Source organism: Carlito syrichta, unplaced genomic scaffold (assembly GCF_000164805.1).
Source record: "Carlito syrichta isolate Samal-C Ts95f unplaced genomic scaffold, Tarsius_syrichta-2.0.1 Scaffold314220, whole genome shotgun sequence".
Taxonomy (NCBI): Eukaryota; Metazoa; Chordata; class Mammalia; order Primates; family Tarsiidae; genus Carlito; species Carlito syrichta.
The window spans coordinates 942434-958182 of record NW_007258316.1 but is presented as its reverse complement, the minus strand read 5'-3'; the positions used below and the strand labels follow the sequence as shown (position 1 = coordinate 958182).

General features: G+C 45.8%; 1 protein-coding gene across 2 annotated transcripts in view; it reads left to right on the top strand.

Moving 5' to 3' along the window:
- Positions 1-7630: 7630 nt before the first annotated feature.
- The window catches only part of LOC103273789 (kinesin-like protein KIF9), a 33684-nt gene continuing 25565 nt past the window's right edge, over positions 7631-15749 (top strand). For both annotated transcript variants that reach the window (XM_008071236.1, XM_008071235.1), the window contains exons 1-5: positions 7631-7717; positions 7827-7919; positions 9024-9171; positions 10257-10321; positions 15236-15313. In XM_008071236.1, the coding sequence (XP_008069427.1) occupies positions 7667-7717; positions 7827-7919; positions 9024-9171; positions 10257-10321; positions 15236-15313 (435 nt within the window). In that variant the 5' untranslated portion in view covers positions 7631-7666. The remainder of the gene's footprint in view (positions 7718-7826; positions 7920-9023; positions 9172-10256; positions 10322-15235; positions 15314-15749) is intronic.

The window sequence follows — 15749 nt, the reverse complement described above, 5'->3', positions numbered from 1 at the left end:
CAGCGAGAGTGGCGCTGGGACCCAACAGAGGACTTCAGCCAGAAATGGAACCAGCGTCTCTGAGGGGCGGGTGCCCAGAGCCTCCCTGTGTGACCGGCGGCTTGATGCCGGGTGCCCGGGCTGGAGACAATGCAGCCGGGGAGGGATCTGGAGGGGGCTGGGACCGGAGACTTCCACACACGAGTAGAACGGCAGCAGTGGGGGGAGGGGCGCAATATCTGGCCTTGCGTGGGACTGAAGTTCCCGGGCCTGCCCTAAGCGCGGTTGGTGGTGGGCTGGGGGATGGGGGTAGCGAAGTGATAGCCTTTTTGGGAACTCACGTTCAGAGAATCTCAGCAATTCACCTATGCCGTCGCCATCTTGCCCCGTCTCCCCCTATTTTTTTATTTTTTTATTTTTTGAGTTGGAGTCTCACTCTGTCACCCAGACTGGAGTGCAGTGGCCACTCCCAGCCACTGTAGCCTTGATCGGCTCTGGTGATCCTTTTGCCTAAGCCTTCCAAGTAACTGGCACTACAGGCGCATGCTACCATGCCTGGCTAATTTTTGATTTATTGTAGAGATGAGGTCTCCCCAAGTTGCCCAGGTGGGTCTCGAACCCGCAGGCTCAGGCAATCCACTCACCTTGGCCTCCCAAAGTGCTGGGATTACAGGCTGAGCCACTGAGCCCAGTTGTGACTGCTTTAAAAAGTTTATCTTAGTATTTTATTTTCTGCAGCTTCACTATGAATGGTGTGTGTGTGTGTGTGTGTGTGTGTGTGTGTGTGTGTGTGTGAAGACTTTAAAAATAATTTTGCTGGCTGGGTATGGTGGCTCACATCTGTAATACTAGCACTTTGGGAGGCTGAGATGGGAGGATCACTTGAGGCTAGGAGTTTGAGACCAGCCTGGGCAACATATCTTGACCCAGTCTCTACAAAAAAAAAAAAATTTTTTTTTGAATCAAGTTCTCACTGTCACCCAGGCTGGAGTGCAATGGCACAATCACAACTCATCACAGCCTTGACCTCTTAGGCTCAGACAATCCTTCCACCTCAGCCTCCCAAATAACTGGGATTATAGATGTGTGCCACCATGTCCAGCTATTTTTTTTTTTAGGCCCAGATTTTTTTTTTTTTTGAGTTGGAGTCTCAAAATCTGTTGCCTAGATTGGAGTGCAGTGGCTGCTCCCAGCCACCGCAGCCTCGACCTGCTGGGCTCTGGTGATCCTTCCGCCTCAGCCTTCCAAGTAGCTGGAACTACAGGCATGCACTACCACACCCGGCTAATTTTTTGATTTATTGTAGAGATGAGGTCTCGCCAAGTTGCCCAGGTGGGTCTTGAACCCGCGGGCTCAGGCAATCCACTCACCTCAGCCTCCCAAGGCGCGGGATTACAGGCTGAGCCACTGAGCCTGGCTTAGGCCCAGATTTAATAGACAAATGTTTTGTGCTTCTTTGCTACTTTTATATTTTATAAATATTATTGGAAATCAGCATTACAACAGTAATGAACTTAGGGAAAAAAGCAAAGAACTCTGCCCTTTAACAAAAAACATTTCCATTTTTGTCTTTTGTGTACATAAGTTTACACACTATGTTATACCTTTAATTACATTTTTGAGAGAGCACAAACATTTCAGAAGTAGCAATCAAAAAGCAAAATGGGCCAGGCATGGTGATACATGCCTATAGTCCAGTCTACTTGGAAGGCTGAAGCAGGAGGATCATTTAAATTCAGGAATTCAAGGTTATAGTGCACAATAACTGTGCCTGTGAATAGTTCCACCAGCTATCTTTTTTTTTTTTCCCCCTAGAGATGAGATATCACTATGTGGCCTAAGTCAGTTTCAAACTCCTGAGCTCAAGCAGTCCTCTCACCCACGCCTCCCCAAGTGCTGGGATCATAGGCAAGAGCCACTGTACCCAGGCTCTAAAATTTTTTTTAAAACATATTATGTTAAGACTTTGTTGGGCTTCTTGAACCCAAGCATTGTTCTTTTTTATCATTTTGGGGGAAAATTTCAGCCATTCTCTCTTCAATATTATCTTCTCCCATTCTATTGTTCATCTCCTTCTGAACTCAAATACATTACCTCTCTTTTATCCTCCATGTCTTTCATCTCTTTTTCCATTTTCTACCATTTTATTTCTCTATGACGCATTTTGATACCATTTTGTGACCTTGCTTTTAATTCACTAATTCTGTCTTCTTGTCTAATCTGTTATATCTACCAACTTTTAATTATATCCACCAACTTTTAAATTTATATCCACCAACTTTTAAATTTTGGTTATTGTGTGTTTTTATTTCTAGAAGTTTTATTCAGTTTTTGTTTTGTTTTGTTTTTGAGTTGGAGTCTCACTCTATCACCCAGGCTGGAGGGCAATGACTTGCTCCCAACCACCGCAGCTTTGACTTGCTGAGTTCAGGCCATCCTTCTACCTCAGCCTTCCAAGTAGCCAGAACCACAGGCATGCATCATCATGCCTGGCTAATTTTTCTTTTTTTGATTTATGATAAAGATGATATCTCGCCAAGTTGCCCAGGCTGGTCTTGAACCCACAGGCTCAGGCAATCCTCTCACCTTGGCCTCCCAAAGTGCTGGAATTATAGGTGTGAGCCACCATGCCTGGCAGTTCTTTTTCAAAGGTACTGTATTTTATACTTTTCTGGTATATAATTTCAAACTTGTGATTTACTTCTTTAAACATGCTAAGTATAATTATATAATATCTGGTGATTCCATTGGCTGAAGTCTCTGGGATTTTCTGTTCATTCACTGTCACAATTCCTTGTTTCTTTGTGTGCCTATTTATCTTTGACTGTGTGTTGGTCATTGCTATGAAAAGTTGTTTGTGGACATTTTCAAAGGCCTAAGGAAAATGTGCTATCTACCAGAGAGGTTTTGAATTTGCTCTACTAGAGTATGTGAAAACAATGTCGATCAGAGACTATCTTACCCAAGGCCATAGCTTTCGGTTCTCTGACCCACCAGACTGGGTCATAACTTCTCAGGGAGATGTTTTTATTTTGCTTTGCTTTGCTTTTTTGTTTCTTCCCTCTCCAATGCTAAAGCAGCCTTCTCTACAGTTCTCTAGGGTTGATGTTGGGACTAGGTTTAACTTGGTTTCTCCCATACCCAGAAGGTGGAGTCTTGGGGGTTTCAGCTTAATGTGTATGTATTTGGATGGGGGGTCTCCTCTATCTCTATGATTCTTCAATTTGGGCCATCCATGGCTTTGACTATTATTTCACTTATTAAAATACAAGTCTTCTGGTATTGACAAGTACCCTCAGGGCAAAAACAGCCTTAGTATCTACTCCTATCATTATTTTTCTGGGTACAGGATTCTTCCAGAATTGGGCCTGACAGTGTTCTACTATTTTGTTATTTTGTTAGTATTTTTAAGATGACTTTAAGAATATTTTGTCAAGCACTTTTATGTTTTGTTTTGTTTTTTTTCAATAGAAGAGTATGTTCACATAATCTAGTATACAATTTCTGGAGACAACTCATCCTCATTTGAAAGACTGTGTTGCAGGTTTAGAATTTGAGATTGATAGTAATTTTTTTCATTACTGTAAAGTTGGTAGTTCATTGTCTTCAGCTTCCAATGTTGCTCTTGAGAAGCCAGATTTCAGTCTATCTGCTGTTTCTTTGTGGATGATCTCTCTTTTCTCTCTTGTTGCATTTATGTCTTTTCTGTATCTTTGTCATTATGCAATTTCTCTATGATGTATGTACTGTGCAGATTTTTTATTTTTTATTTTTATTTTTATTTTTTGAGTTGGAGTCTCACTCTGTCACCCACACTGGAGTGCAGTGGCTGCTCCTAGTCACTGCAGCCTCGACCTGCTGGGCTCTGGTGATCCTTATGTCTCAGCCTTCCAAGTAGCTGGAATTACAGGTGTGCGCTCCCACGCCTGGCTGATTTTTTTATTTATTGTAGAGATGACGTCTCGCCAAGTTGCCCAGGCAGGTCTCGAACCCGCAGGCTCAAGCAATCCACTCACCTCAGCCTCCCAAAGCACAGGATTATAGGCTGAGCCACTGAGCCTGGCCTGTGCAGATTTTTAAAAACTATACTAGTGACTGGGCACAGTGGCTGAAGCCTTTAATCCCAGCACTTTGGGAGGCCGAGGTGAGGGGATTGCCTGAGTCCATGGGTTTGAGACCAGCCTGGGCAACTTGGCGAGACCTCATCTCTACAATAAATAAATAAAAAATTAGCCAGGTGTGGTAGCATGTGCCAGTAGTTCTGGCTACTTGAAAGGCTGAGGCGGAAGGATCGCCTGAGCCCAGCAGGTTGATGCTGGGGTGGCCATGCATGAGTACACTACTGCACTCCAGCCTGGGCGATGGAGTGAGAGTCCAACTCAAAAAAAAACAAAAAACAAAAAACCCCAAAACACTATACTTGCTATTTTACACCTCATGAATTTGCAGATTCATGTCTTTTGTATCAACTGAAAAACATCTCAGCCATAATTCTTTTGAATATTGTTTCTCTCTCTCTTTTTTAAGTTATCTCCTTCTGGAATTCTGAGTAGACATACTATCCTTGTTTTGCCTTCCATGTCTCTAACTCTTTTTCGTGTTATTTATCTTTTTATCTCTCTATGCTCTATTCTTGATAATCTCTTCAGATTTATTTTTTAATTTCCCAATTCTCTCTTCAGCAGATTAGTATCTAATCTCTTTAAATTTAAGTACCATATTACTTTCATTTCCAAAAGTTCTCATTTATTCTTTAAAAAATCCTACTAGTGGCTAGGCTCAATGGCTCAGCCTGTAATCCCTGTACTTTGGGAGGCAGAGGCAAGTGGATTGCCTGAGCCCACAGGTTTGAGACCATCCCAGGCAACTTGACAAGACTTTGTCTCTCCAATAAAATAAAAAGTTAGCCAGGCATGGTAGCGTGTGCCTGTAGTTCCAGTTACTTGGAAGGCTGAGGTGGAAGGATCGCTGGAGTCCAGCAGGTTAATGCTGGGGTGGCCATGAGTGTGCCACTGCACTCCTGGGTGACAGAGTAAGATGCCAACTTAAAAAAAAAAATTCCTACTAGTTAATTTTGATAGAATTGTATTTATTTTTAATGTTTTTGTTCCCTTTTTATTTATTTATTTTTAATTTTGAAGATGTGGGGTTAGGTATACAAATGTTCATTACGCAGGTATTCTTGTTGATGAGGTGCTCCCCCCCAGCAGTTTCCCACTACTGCCAATTCCTTTCTTATAGAATTATAATAATTGTTCAAGGTTCACTTATGAGTGAAAACACATGGTACTCAGTTCTTTGTTTCTGTGATAGATCACTCATAGATATTATAGACTCTAAGTTCATCCAAGTTGCTGCGAAGTTCCCCTCTTATTTCTTGAAACATAGTAAACATTGTTATTTTATATTTTTTACCTAATAATTTCACTTTTTTTTAGTTGGATTCTCAGTCTGTCATTCAGGCTGGAGTGCAGTAAATGCTCATAGCCACTGCAGCCTCGACCTGCTAGGCTCAGGTGATCCTTCTGCCTCAGCCTTCCAAGTAGCTGGAACTATTGGCATGTGCCACCAAGCCTGGCTAATTTTTTGGTTCATTGTAGAGATGAGCTCTTGCCAAGTTGCCCAGGCTGGTCTTGAACCCTGGACTCAGGCAATCCTTTCGCCTCAGCCTTCCAAAGTGCTGGGATTACAGGCATGAGCCACCACACCAGGGAATTACACTTTTTTTGAGGATTGGTTCTGAAGTTGTTGTTTCAACTGACTCTTAGGGTGTCCTGTTTCCAAGTGTTTTGTGATTGGATTATATGCTCTGCTCCCGTGGGCCTTTGTCAGTAGGCATTCTTTGAGACTTGGGTTGAGAATATATTTAGAGAGGATTTTAAAGAGCACTTTAGGACTTTAGGGAGGTTTTGTTTTGTTTTGGGGTTAGGACCCTAAGGGACATTACTAATCCATGACCTCTTCAAATCACTTGTTTAATTTAACATTGTCAGAACTTGAAAGAAGCATATACAGTACTTGTGCCCCAGTGTTGTGTTTGGTCGAGGTTGGGATTGTGACGTCTTGGACACATGTTTCTTTTACCCCTTCTTTTCTGAGACAATGCCCATGCTGACAGACATAGTTTTCTTGCTCTCCACTTTCTGCATCAGATTTTCCTCTACTTCTCCTTTGCCAAAGACAATAGCCTTCAAGGACATGGATTAGTAGATACCTCCCTTGAGTGCAACCAAAGTTTTTTCTGCCTTCACCTGCATGATTGAATTAACAGGTGTTGAATCCTCCTACACACGCGCGCGCGCACACACACATACACACACACACACACACACACACACCCCCCAAGACATGTTATCTTTATAACATGTCTGTTTCATTGCTCAGAACAACAGTTTGTGGGGATGGGGACAGGGGGCAGGGGGTTGGAGAGAAACACTAGACCTCTGAATTAGAAATCAGACCTTTACTACTCATAACCTCACAGCAGTAATAGTGGCTAGCATAGCATGGGATCTTTATATCCAACCCACCAGGGAGCAACCTAGTGAGGGCAGATATGACATGTTTTTGGAGGAGGCAGGTGTATGTACTATTGGAGAGGAACTCCAAAATTATGAATCCCAGAGTTTATATAGAAGCTGGCACATCTACCTTGCTTTCCCTCTGTCAGAATAGAGAAAAAAAATTGAGGGGTCTAGGAAGGGAGGGAGAGAAGGCAGAATGGCAGAAAGCATGCTTTTATTTTGGAGTAAGCAAATCCTCTTTTGGGAAAAGGGGAAAGTCTCTAACTTGGAATGTAAGCATTTGGCTCTGGGAGAAGAAGATAAATTTTATCGCCTTTTGAGCGGGAACAGATGGCTTGAGTGGGAAGGGGGAAAGGGGGATGGAAGGAGTTGGAGGAGGAGATAGGTCTACCACTCTCAGAATGTGAAGAGTAAATGACTTTAGGGGGGAAAGGAGACATTCTCCATCTATAACATGTTAGTGTCATTGCTCAGAGCAACAGAGAGAAATCATCCAGAGAGAACTGCCTTTCAGCACCAGTCTGCAGGTGCCCTCAGGACAATAAAAACCTTGCTTCTTACCTGCAGTTCCTGAATTCCTGCTCCCACTTTGTGTCTCACTCCTGGGTAATTCTTTTACTTTTTTGCAGCCTCAGGCATTTATTCAAAAAGAAGCTTTAAATATTCTACCCATCAATTTCAGGTGCTTTGCAGTAAGAGGGTTTCTGAATACTCAGTCCATTATATTGCTGAAAATGGATGCCTCCTTCATGTTTTGGGCTGAGGATAGATCAGTGCAAAAGGTAGAGGATTTGGGATTTAATTCAGGTTTCTTTAAAGTTATGAAGCCTTAGTTCTAAGCAAATAATTAATCTCTCCTAGTCCCAGTTTGCTAAAAGTGGAGCCACTAATAGAACCTATCCCAAAAGTTTGTGAGAATTTGTACATCCCCAACAGTGGGTGAAAGTATAGATACAGACTCTAGTTCACCTCCCTTTCTAGTAGTTTATAAAAGAGGTTTCCCTGGAAGATCCAGCTGATTGCAGTGATATGAGGGCACCTGTGTAACTATTGGTGGAATTGAAATATGACCCAGATGCCTTATTATTTTAATTTTTCAAAATGTCATTTATGATTCTCTTCCTCTTCAGGGAGAGACTAATAGGATTATTGCCTCCCACACAATGAACAAAAATTCTTCCAGATCACACTGCATTTTCACCATCTATGTGGAGGTAGGTGCAAGCTCTTTGATCATCCCAGGAGGGGCAATCAGTTTCCAGGGGCGTGCTAATAAGAATCTTCTCCCTGTGACAGTCTAACTTCTGTCTGGATGTTTTGTAGGCCCATTCTCGAACTTTATCAGATGAAAAGTACATCACTTCCAAAATTAACTTGGTGGATCTGGCAGGCTCAGAGAGGCTGGGGAAGTCTGGGGTAAGTGGTGGGGGCAAGATGTTGCTATCAACCACTCATGTGCCCTGTTTCTGGCATAGTACCTGCGTACATGGGCTGTCTCTCACAGAGTATTTGTGAGTACAGTCCTGAGCTAGGCAAAGTGGAGCATGTGGGCTTGCTAGAGGGACAGAATTAGTGCAGGTGGGATGGCTATTACCCAAAGGGCAGTTTCTATCTCAAAGGATTCGGGTAAACTTTATTTTTATTTTTATTTTTTTGAGTCAGAGTCTCACTCTGTTGCCCAGGCTGGAGTGCAATAGCTCACTCATAACCACCCCAGGGTCGACTCGCTTGGGCTCAGGCCATTCTTTCACTTCAACCTTCCAAGTAGCCAGAACTATAGGTGCACACTACCATGCCCGGCTAATTTTTTGATATATTGTGGAGGTGAGGTCTCACCAAGTTGCCCAGGATGGTCTCGAATCCCTGGGCTCAGGTAATCCTCTCTCCTTGGCCTCCCAAAGTGCTGGGATTACAGGCTTGAGCCACTGTGCCTGGCTAATTCGGGTAAACTTAAATGAGATACTGCCCCCTAAATTCCTAGCAAGGTACTTGGCACTCAGTAAGTGCTCAGTAAATATTGCATGCTGGCATTTCTCTGTGTATGAATATGAGTATTCACATGAGTATTTGCATGAGCGTTTTATTTCAAATAAATATTTTTTATTTTAAATAAATATGTGTGTGAGTATTAGCACAAGTATTCACTAAAGTATTCAGATGAGTATTTGTGTGTGTTCATATGAGTGTTTGTGTGAATAGTCACAGGATTCTTTGCTCAAGTACTATACAAGTATTTATGTTAGTGTGAAACTTTGAGTATTCATATGGATATTCATGTATGTATTCATATTCACATGAATATTCTCATGAATGTTCACTTATTCATATGAGTTTTGGCATTGCCATTATTTGTCCAAGATGGAGTAAAATCCCATGACATTGAGGAAGACCCTGGTTCTGGGAAAGAGGCTCTGGCCTGACCACAGACTTACAGCATCACCCCAAACCAGGAGGGCAGCCATTTTTAGTGGGGGCAACCCCTCCATTCCATCCAAAGTAGAACTGACCTTTGTTTTGTAGTCTGAGGGCCGAGTCCTGAAGGAAGCCACCTACATCAACAAGTCGCTGTCATTCCTGGAGCAGGCCATCATTGCCCTCGGAGACCAGAAGCGGGACCACATCCCTTTCCGGCAGTGCAAGCTCACCCATGCCCTGAAGGACTCGTTAGGTGAGGTGGTGTGGTTGGTGCCCAAGTAGGAGGGTCTGTTGTCCCTGGGGAGGATAGGCCTGGCACGTCTGCTACTGGTGATAACAGAATTGCTCCCTCCTGGTGGCATGGACTTATCTGCAGCCATTTCACAGTGACTTGAGACACACCTGAAAAGACAGAATCAAGCACAGTGCCCTCTTCTTGTGTCCTGAACATGCCATGCTGTTTGCCCCTCAGAACATTTACTTAAGCTTTTACTTCCTCTGGGAACACCCTTTCTTTTCCCCTTAACCCTAAGCCAGCTGGAAGAATCTTTTATAGCCCTGAAGACCCAGAAAGAGGGCTTCTCCCATGATGTCTTTTCTTCCCCTGCAGCCTCCTGGACAGGGTAGCAGGGGCTGTATCTTATCATCCCCATGAACCCAGGCCTTCATGCTAAGCCTGACAACAGAATCACTAGTGTCTGATTGCTAACAGGTGCCTCCATGAGCAAAGCCCTGGCTCGCACCTGTCTCCCGGCTCTGCCTCTCCCTGCCCTGCCATGTCTCCTCTACTGTTCTCTCCTAGCTCTTCCTTTAGGTATATCTGGTAGCCTCGTACTTTCCCTCTCTCCTCCCCTTACCTCCCTGCCTTATACTTGCTTGGATATGTTCTCTCTGGTCCTGTCTTAGTTGTTTTAGGCTGCTGTAACAAAATACCATAGACTAGGTGGCTTAAAGAACAGATATTTGTTTTCCACTGGAAACTGGCAAGTCTAAGATCAGGGTGCCAGCAGATTCAATTCCTGGTGAGGGCCCTCTTCCTGGCTTCCAGATGGCCACCTTCTCTCTACATCCTCACATGGAAAGAAAAGACCCTAGTCTTTCTTTCCTTATAAGGAAACTGGTCCTATCATGGAGCCCTCACCCTCATGACCTTATCTAAACCTAATTACCTCCCAAAGGCCCCACCTCCGAATACTGTCACACAGGAGGTTAGGGCTTCAACATATGAATATTGTGAGGACAGAGACATTCAGTCCATAACAGACCCCACCAGCCCCAAGGGAGTCACTTGGCAAAAAACCACATGGTTATGGCCCTTCTGTGTCCTGATTTCTGCAGGGGGAAACTGCAATATGGTCCTTGTGACAAACATCTATGGAGAAGCTGCCCAGTTAGAAGAAACGGTATGTGAAGAGAGCAATATGACCAGCTTGGAATCCCTCCTCATGAGTGCCAGGGCAGGGAGAGGCTGGTTCCATGCTGGCTAAACTGGCACAGTGGCCACAGGCCAATTATTGGCAAGAGTGGAGGGACCCAGGGGATGAGCATGAGAACAATTGCTGAGGGGGGCTCAGAGTCAAGATCCAAACACCGAGCAGTAAGCTGTGGAGAGGCAGAGGGCAAGGCAGGAGGCAAACTTGGGGTGAGGGACTACACAAGGAGGGATGACTGAGAGCTAGCTGTGTGGACCAGGTTTTCTGGGGTGCTGCTCCTGTGAATTGGGATTGAGAAGGACAGTCGATCACTTGTACTTCATAATCACACATGTTTAAACATCTTGAAAGCACCACAGGCTTCCAGACTGTGGCTATAAGGCTGGCATGAACCTTATAGGTATTACACACCTGCCATGTGTTCAGTGGTAAGGGGGACAGCTCAGTACAAACGAGTCATACATGGCCTTGGGCCTCAGAGTTCCCAAACCAGGAAGAGAGTGAAGCCATGACCTAAGTAATGTGAGACCCAGATGGAGAGAAGACCTTCAGAGGATGCTATTGGTGAGGGGGATGAGGGGAGATTTTCCCTGAAGCTGGGGTGGGGAAAGGTGGGCACTGAGCTGGCTGGAGTTGAGGAAGTGGTGGCAGGTTGAGCAGAGGATGTCCTGGCAGAGGTACCTCCTGGCAGAGGTATCAGGGACTGGAGGTGAGACTCACCCAAAAGCTCTGCCTACTGCAGAGCAGGCACAGGAAAGAGAAGAGAAATTTCAGGGGCTGGATGGGCCCTGGTAGCCAGGCTAAGGACTTGGCTGTTCTCCTGTAAGTGACTGCAGCTGCCACAGGGTTTGAGTAGAGGAGGGCTGTGGTCAGAGGCGTGACTCAGAGAGATTAACCCAGTGGTAGGACACGGATGCCTTGGGGAGGGGAGAATCAGAGGCAGGAATAGGAATCCAGCACAGAGACACAGGTAAGTCTATACAGCTGGGCACCTCCAGTCTGAGCTTCTCCCACCTTCCTCAGAAGTGCCACCCATCCTACATAAAACAGGTTTGGAAAACTGTCATTAGACATTTTACTTTTCATGTGTAGATGTTTAAGGTAAGCTTCAGTCATCTGGGGAATCCACTTAGGTGAAGCAGGTCATTTCCAGGAATGCCACCAGGCAAGACACACCTGCAGGGCCTCCCAGCTGTGTGCATTAGGGACTGTCCCAGCTTCCAGGGAGAGGACTCCTGCCACACATTTGCCACCCTGGGACTTGGTAAGCAGGGAAGCGAGCTTCAGCTTATGTGCAGGCAGCATCCCCAGGGGTAGGTTTCAGGAACCTTCTGGTCTCATGGCATAATAAAGCGCGGTTGAACCCCAAGAGGAGCCACAAGAAACAGGCCTCCTGGCTGCCTTGTTGAGAAAGATGTCCTCCAAGACAGTAGAAGCTCCCTGACTCCCTTTATCCCCACTCCAGAGATGGTCACAGCACAGGAAGCCACTCTCCTGGTACCTGTAGTCCCCAAGGGCTTGTTCCCATACCACTCGGGGTCTCTGCCTAGGACTGAACCCACAGAGCCCTGAGAAGTTGTTGGATGCATCTTGGGGGATTGGGACAAAGAGACATTAGGGGTGTGGAAGCTCATCATTCTCTTATGAAATGTTTTGAAACTCTAATAATGTTCCTGTCATGGATTGGGTTGCTTTATGCAATGACATACACATGTGTGTGTAACCACAGCATGGAGTAGTGGCCACACTTGCTGCTGTGCTTGGAGCAGGAGAGCCTGACTCCATCTTTAATGACAAGGGCCTCTTCCTGAGGGCTTGTGTGGGCCAGCTCTGTACAAAGCACATTGCACACATCATCCCTATCTCCCAGTGACCCTGCGGATAAGTCTCCTCAATCTACAGAGAAGTATGGTATCTGTTGGTGGTCATGCAGAGATCAGTGGCTGAGCTCTGAACCACTAGACCAGACTGCCCAAGGAAGAGGACTTTCAGTCTTTCCTCAGGGCCTCGCTGGAGTGACCCAGCCCCTCTCCAAGGCTACTTTCTCATTTCAGGGTCCCTTTACTGAGATATGAGTCTCAGCATGGTTTGAGGCTGGACTCTCAGGACTGCCAAGGAGGAGCCCTCCACCCCTTGTCTAACGTGGTGCAGTGGGGCATAGCATCTGTGCCATTTCCCGTGTCTGCTTGTGTGATGGCTTCTAGCTGTAATTGTCCCAGGCTGGCTGCCCCTCTTCTGGACACCCCTCTGTGGGCCCAGGAGACCCCGCAGTCTATTCCAGAGCATGCTTCTGTGCAAGGATTTGTCTTTCCTAGTGGTTTCCACTTGTTTTGTAAATATCTTTACTCACAAGTGATGGGGCCAAAGACACAGAGGCCAACCACACACACATTTTATAACTCTGCTGAGTGGAATTTTTCAGTTTTGCCACTGAGTAGCACAGGCTCACTAGTACATTCCAATGCCTCTGTCCATTCAAGTTCAGTGTTCACCACACACCTGCCACTTGCTGGCTGTGTGGGAGAAATGGATTCCCCGGGCATTCAAGGCCCTTCTCCATTCCATTGCCAGCATCCATTGGGCCTGCTCTTGTGGTTCCCTCTCATTGTTTTAGTCCCCCCAAAATGTTGACGTGGCTCTCACCTCCCTCACTCTTGAGGCACACTGTCTCTCCATTAGGATGCCCTTATCCTTTCCCCATCACTTGGCAAAACACTACTGTGGCCTCTCCCAGGCCTTACTCCACCCCCCACCCAGGGCACTAAAAAGGGTTTCATATAGGTCCTCCTCCCAGCAGTGAAGAGCACAGACTCGGGAGTCAGAATGTCTGAGCTGAATTTCTGTGCTACCACTGACTAGCCCCGTGGCCTTGGGTGGATTGCTTGACCTCTCTGTGTTTCGGTGTCCTCATTTACAAAACTGGGCTGATGATACTCCTACCTTAAAAGAAGTTGTGAGGATTGAATGAGTTAACACACTGAAAACACTTAGAGCTGAGCCTGACCCACAGCAAGAGCTGTAAAAGGGCTGGCTCTATCATACCTTGGTATTAGATGTCAGAATGAAGGACTGAGCAGGCCAAGGTGCTTCTGGCGACAGTCTGGGAGGTTTAGGCCCCAGATGTCTGATGTGAAGTCAAATGTGATAGCCATAAGCCATGCTGAAGGATGGTTGAGAGTGCAGGGGTCCAGGACCCCATCCTGTCCTGACATGGCCTTATGCTCTGCAGTAGTGAAGTCCCTGAGGACAAACAAGGCTCGTAGGGGCCCATCTCTGCTGACAGTGAGGCCTTTTAGCTCACACTTAGTCACATCCTCCCAGCCAGAGACCCCTTGTGGATGGCAGGGAGGACATTTTTGGCTGAGGCCTGCGGGCTGTGTCTAGGTGCCTCACCCAGAGGGGCAATGCCCTACAACAGTGTTTCTCAGCATGTATGAGTGGAGATCCTTGCCCCAGAAATGCAGCAGAACTGCCCTTTTCCTCAGAGTCCATTCCACAGAGGGTCTGAGCATCTGCCCCCTCAGCAATGGCTTGGGGAGTCTTAACAGAGTAAAGTGTGAGCAGATGCTGCTCAGGGGCTAGACCTTGCACTGTCTACTATGGCAGCCATTGGCCACATGTAGCTATGGAGCACTCAAATGTGGCTGGTCCAGACTGAGATACAGTACAAGTATAAAATACACAGCAGGTTTCAAAGACCTAGTCTAAAAAAAAAGAATGTAAAATGTCTCAATAATCTTTGAATGTTGATTACATGTTGAAATAATATTTTTGATATATTAGGTTAAAGTTTAAATAAAATATATTAAAAGTTATTCCACCTGCTTGTTTTCACCTATTCTAATACAGCTACTAGAAAATATAAAACTGGGGGGGAGACACAACATTAATAAGGGTACCTGATCTCAAACCAGGTGAAGTGGGGACCAAAGAGAGGCCCAAACTTTATCTGTATGATGACCACTTGTATACCTAGTCCCAAATTGTACCCCACATCTTGAAAAAGAAAATATAAAATTTAATAATGCTTGCATATGTAGTTTGCATTATATCTTTGTTGGACATAACTGATCTAGACCTTGAAAAACGTGTGAAGGAGGGCAAGGGCCACCCTCTTGAAGGGACACACAGTGGTTTGTGGAAGCGACAAAACTTTTTTTTTTAGTGTGAGTGTCACTCTGTTGCCCAGGCTAGAGTGCAGTGGCACACTTATGGCCATCCCAGCATGGACCTGCTGGGCTCCGGTGATCCTTCTGCCTCAGTCTTCCAAGTAGCCAGAACTACAGCACATGCTACCATGCCCAGCTAATTTTTTGATTTATTGTAGAGATGAGATCTTGCCAAGTTGCATGGGCTGGTCTCAAACCTGTGGGCTCAGGCAATCCCCTCACCTCGGCCTCCCAAAGTGCTGGAATTACAGGCTGAGGCACTGAACCTGATTGGGACAGAGACCTTTTATGTGAAGGAGAACCAGGAGGGCTTCAGGAAGGAAGTAGTTTTTAGCTGGCCTTGGAGGGAAATTAGAATGTGGGAAAGCGGAGAGTGTAAGCAAGGAAATGGCCCTTAGCCTGGGATCACTTGGACAAGGCATGGAGATAGAAGATGGTCAGGTTTGGATAAAGAAATAGTTCCATATGTATCCTCATTGTTTATGTAACGAAGACCAGGGTGCAATATGTGCCCTGTGTCAACTTCTTGCTCTCCTTGCTCCATTCCCCACCCCACTGCCAAGAGTCCCTTTGACCAATGGCCCCTAAGGGAAGTGAACCAGTGTGGACAAAGCAGCCCAAAGAGCTAGGAAAGGGCTGGCAGGGTCTCTGAGACTAATCTATGGGGTCTCACTTTGGTAGAAGCCATCTGATATCTACCTGGTCTGGTTTTCAGCTTTCTTCACTGAGATTTGCCAATAGGATGAAGCTGGTCACCACCGAGCCTGCTATCAATGAAAAGTATGATGCTGAGGTACTGAGGGGCTTGAGGGCATGCACTCCACTGTGAAGAAGGTCCGTGGGTTTGCTACCTGGGTCACACAAGCTGGGCTTCCCTTCCTGCCTCAACCAAAGATACTCATGCCATCCTGGATTGGTCCTTTTCCACTCTGGGACAGACCAGAGTCTTCAGAGTCCCTGAGACCCTGAGGGGCTGGCTGCCACAGAGGTGAAAAGACAAGGTCAGGCTACCACCCCCTTCACATGTGGGACTCCAGAAACTCTGGATACCCTGGGCTTCTACATGAGATTTCCTTAGAGCTAATTATTTCAGAACTAAATCAATGTGGATCATCTTTCAGAACTGCCTGGTTCTGTCACTGCAAATATCTCTTTCCTTTCTTTTTTTTTTTGAGTTGGAGTCTCACTCTGTCACCCAGACTGGAGTGCAGTGGCCACTCCCGGCCACC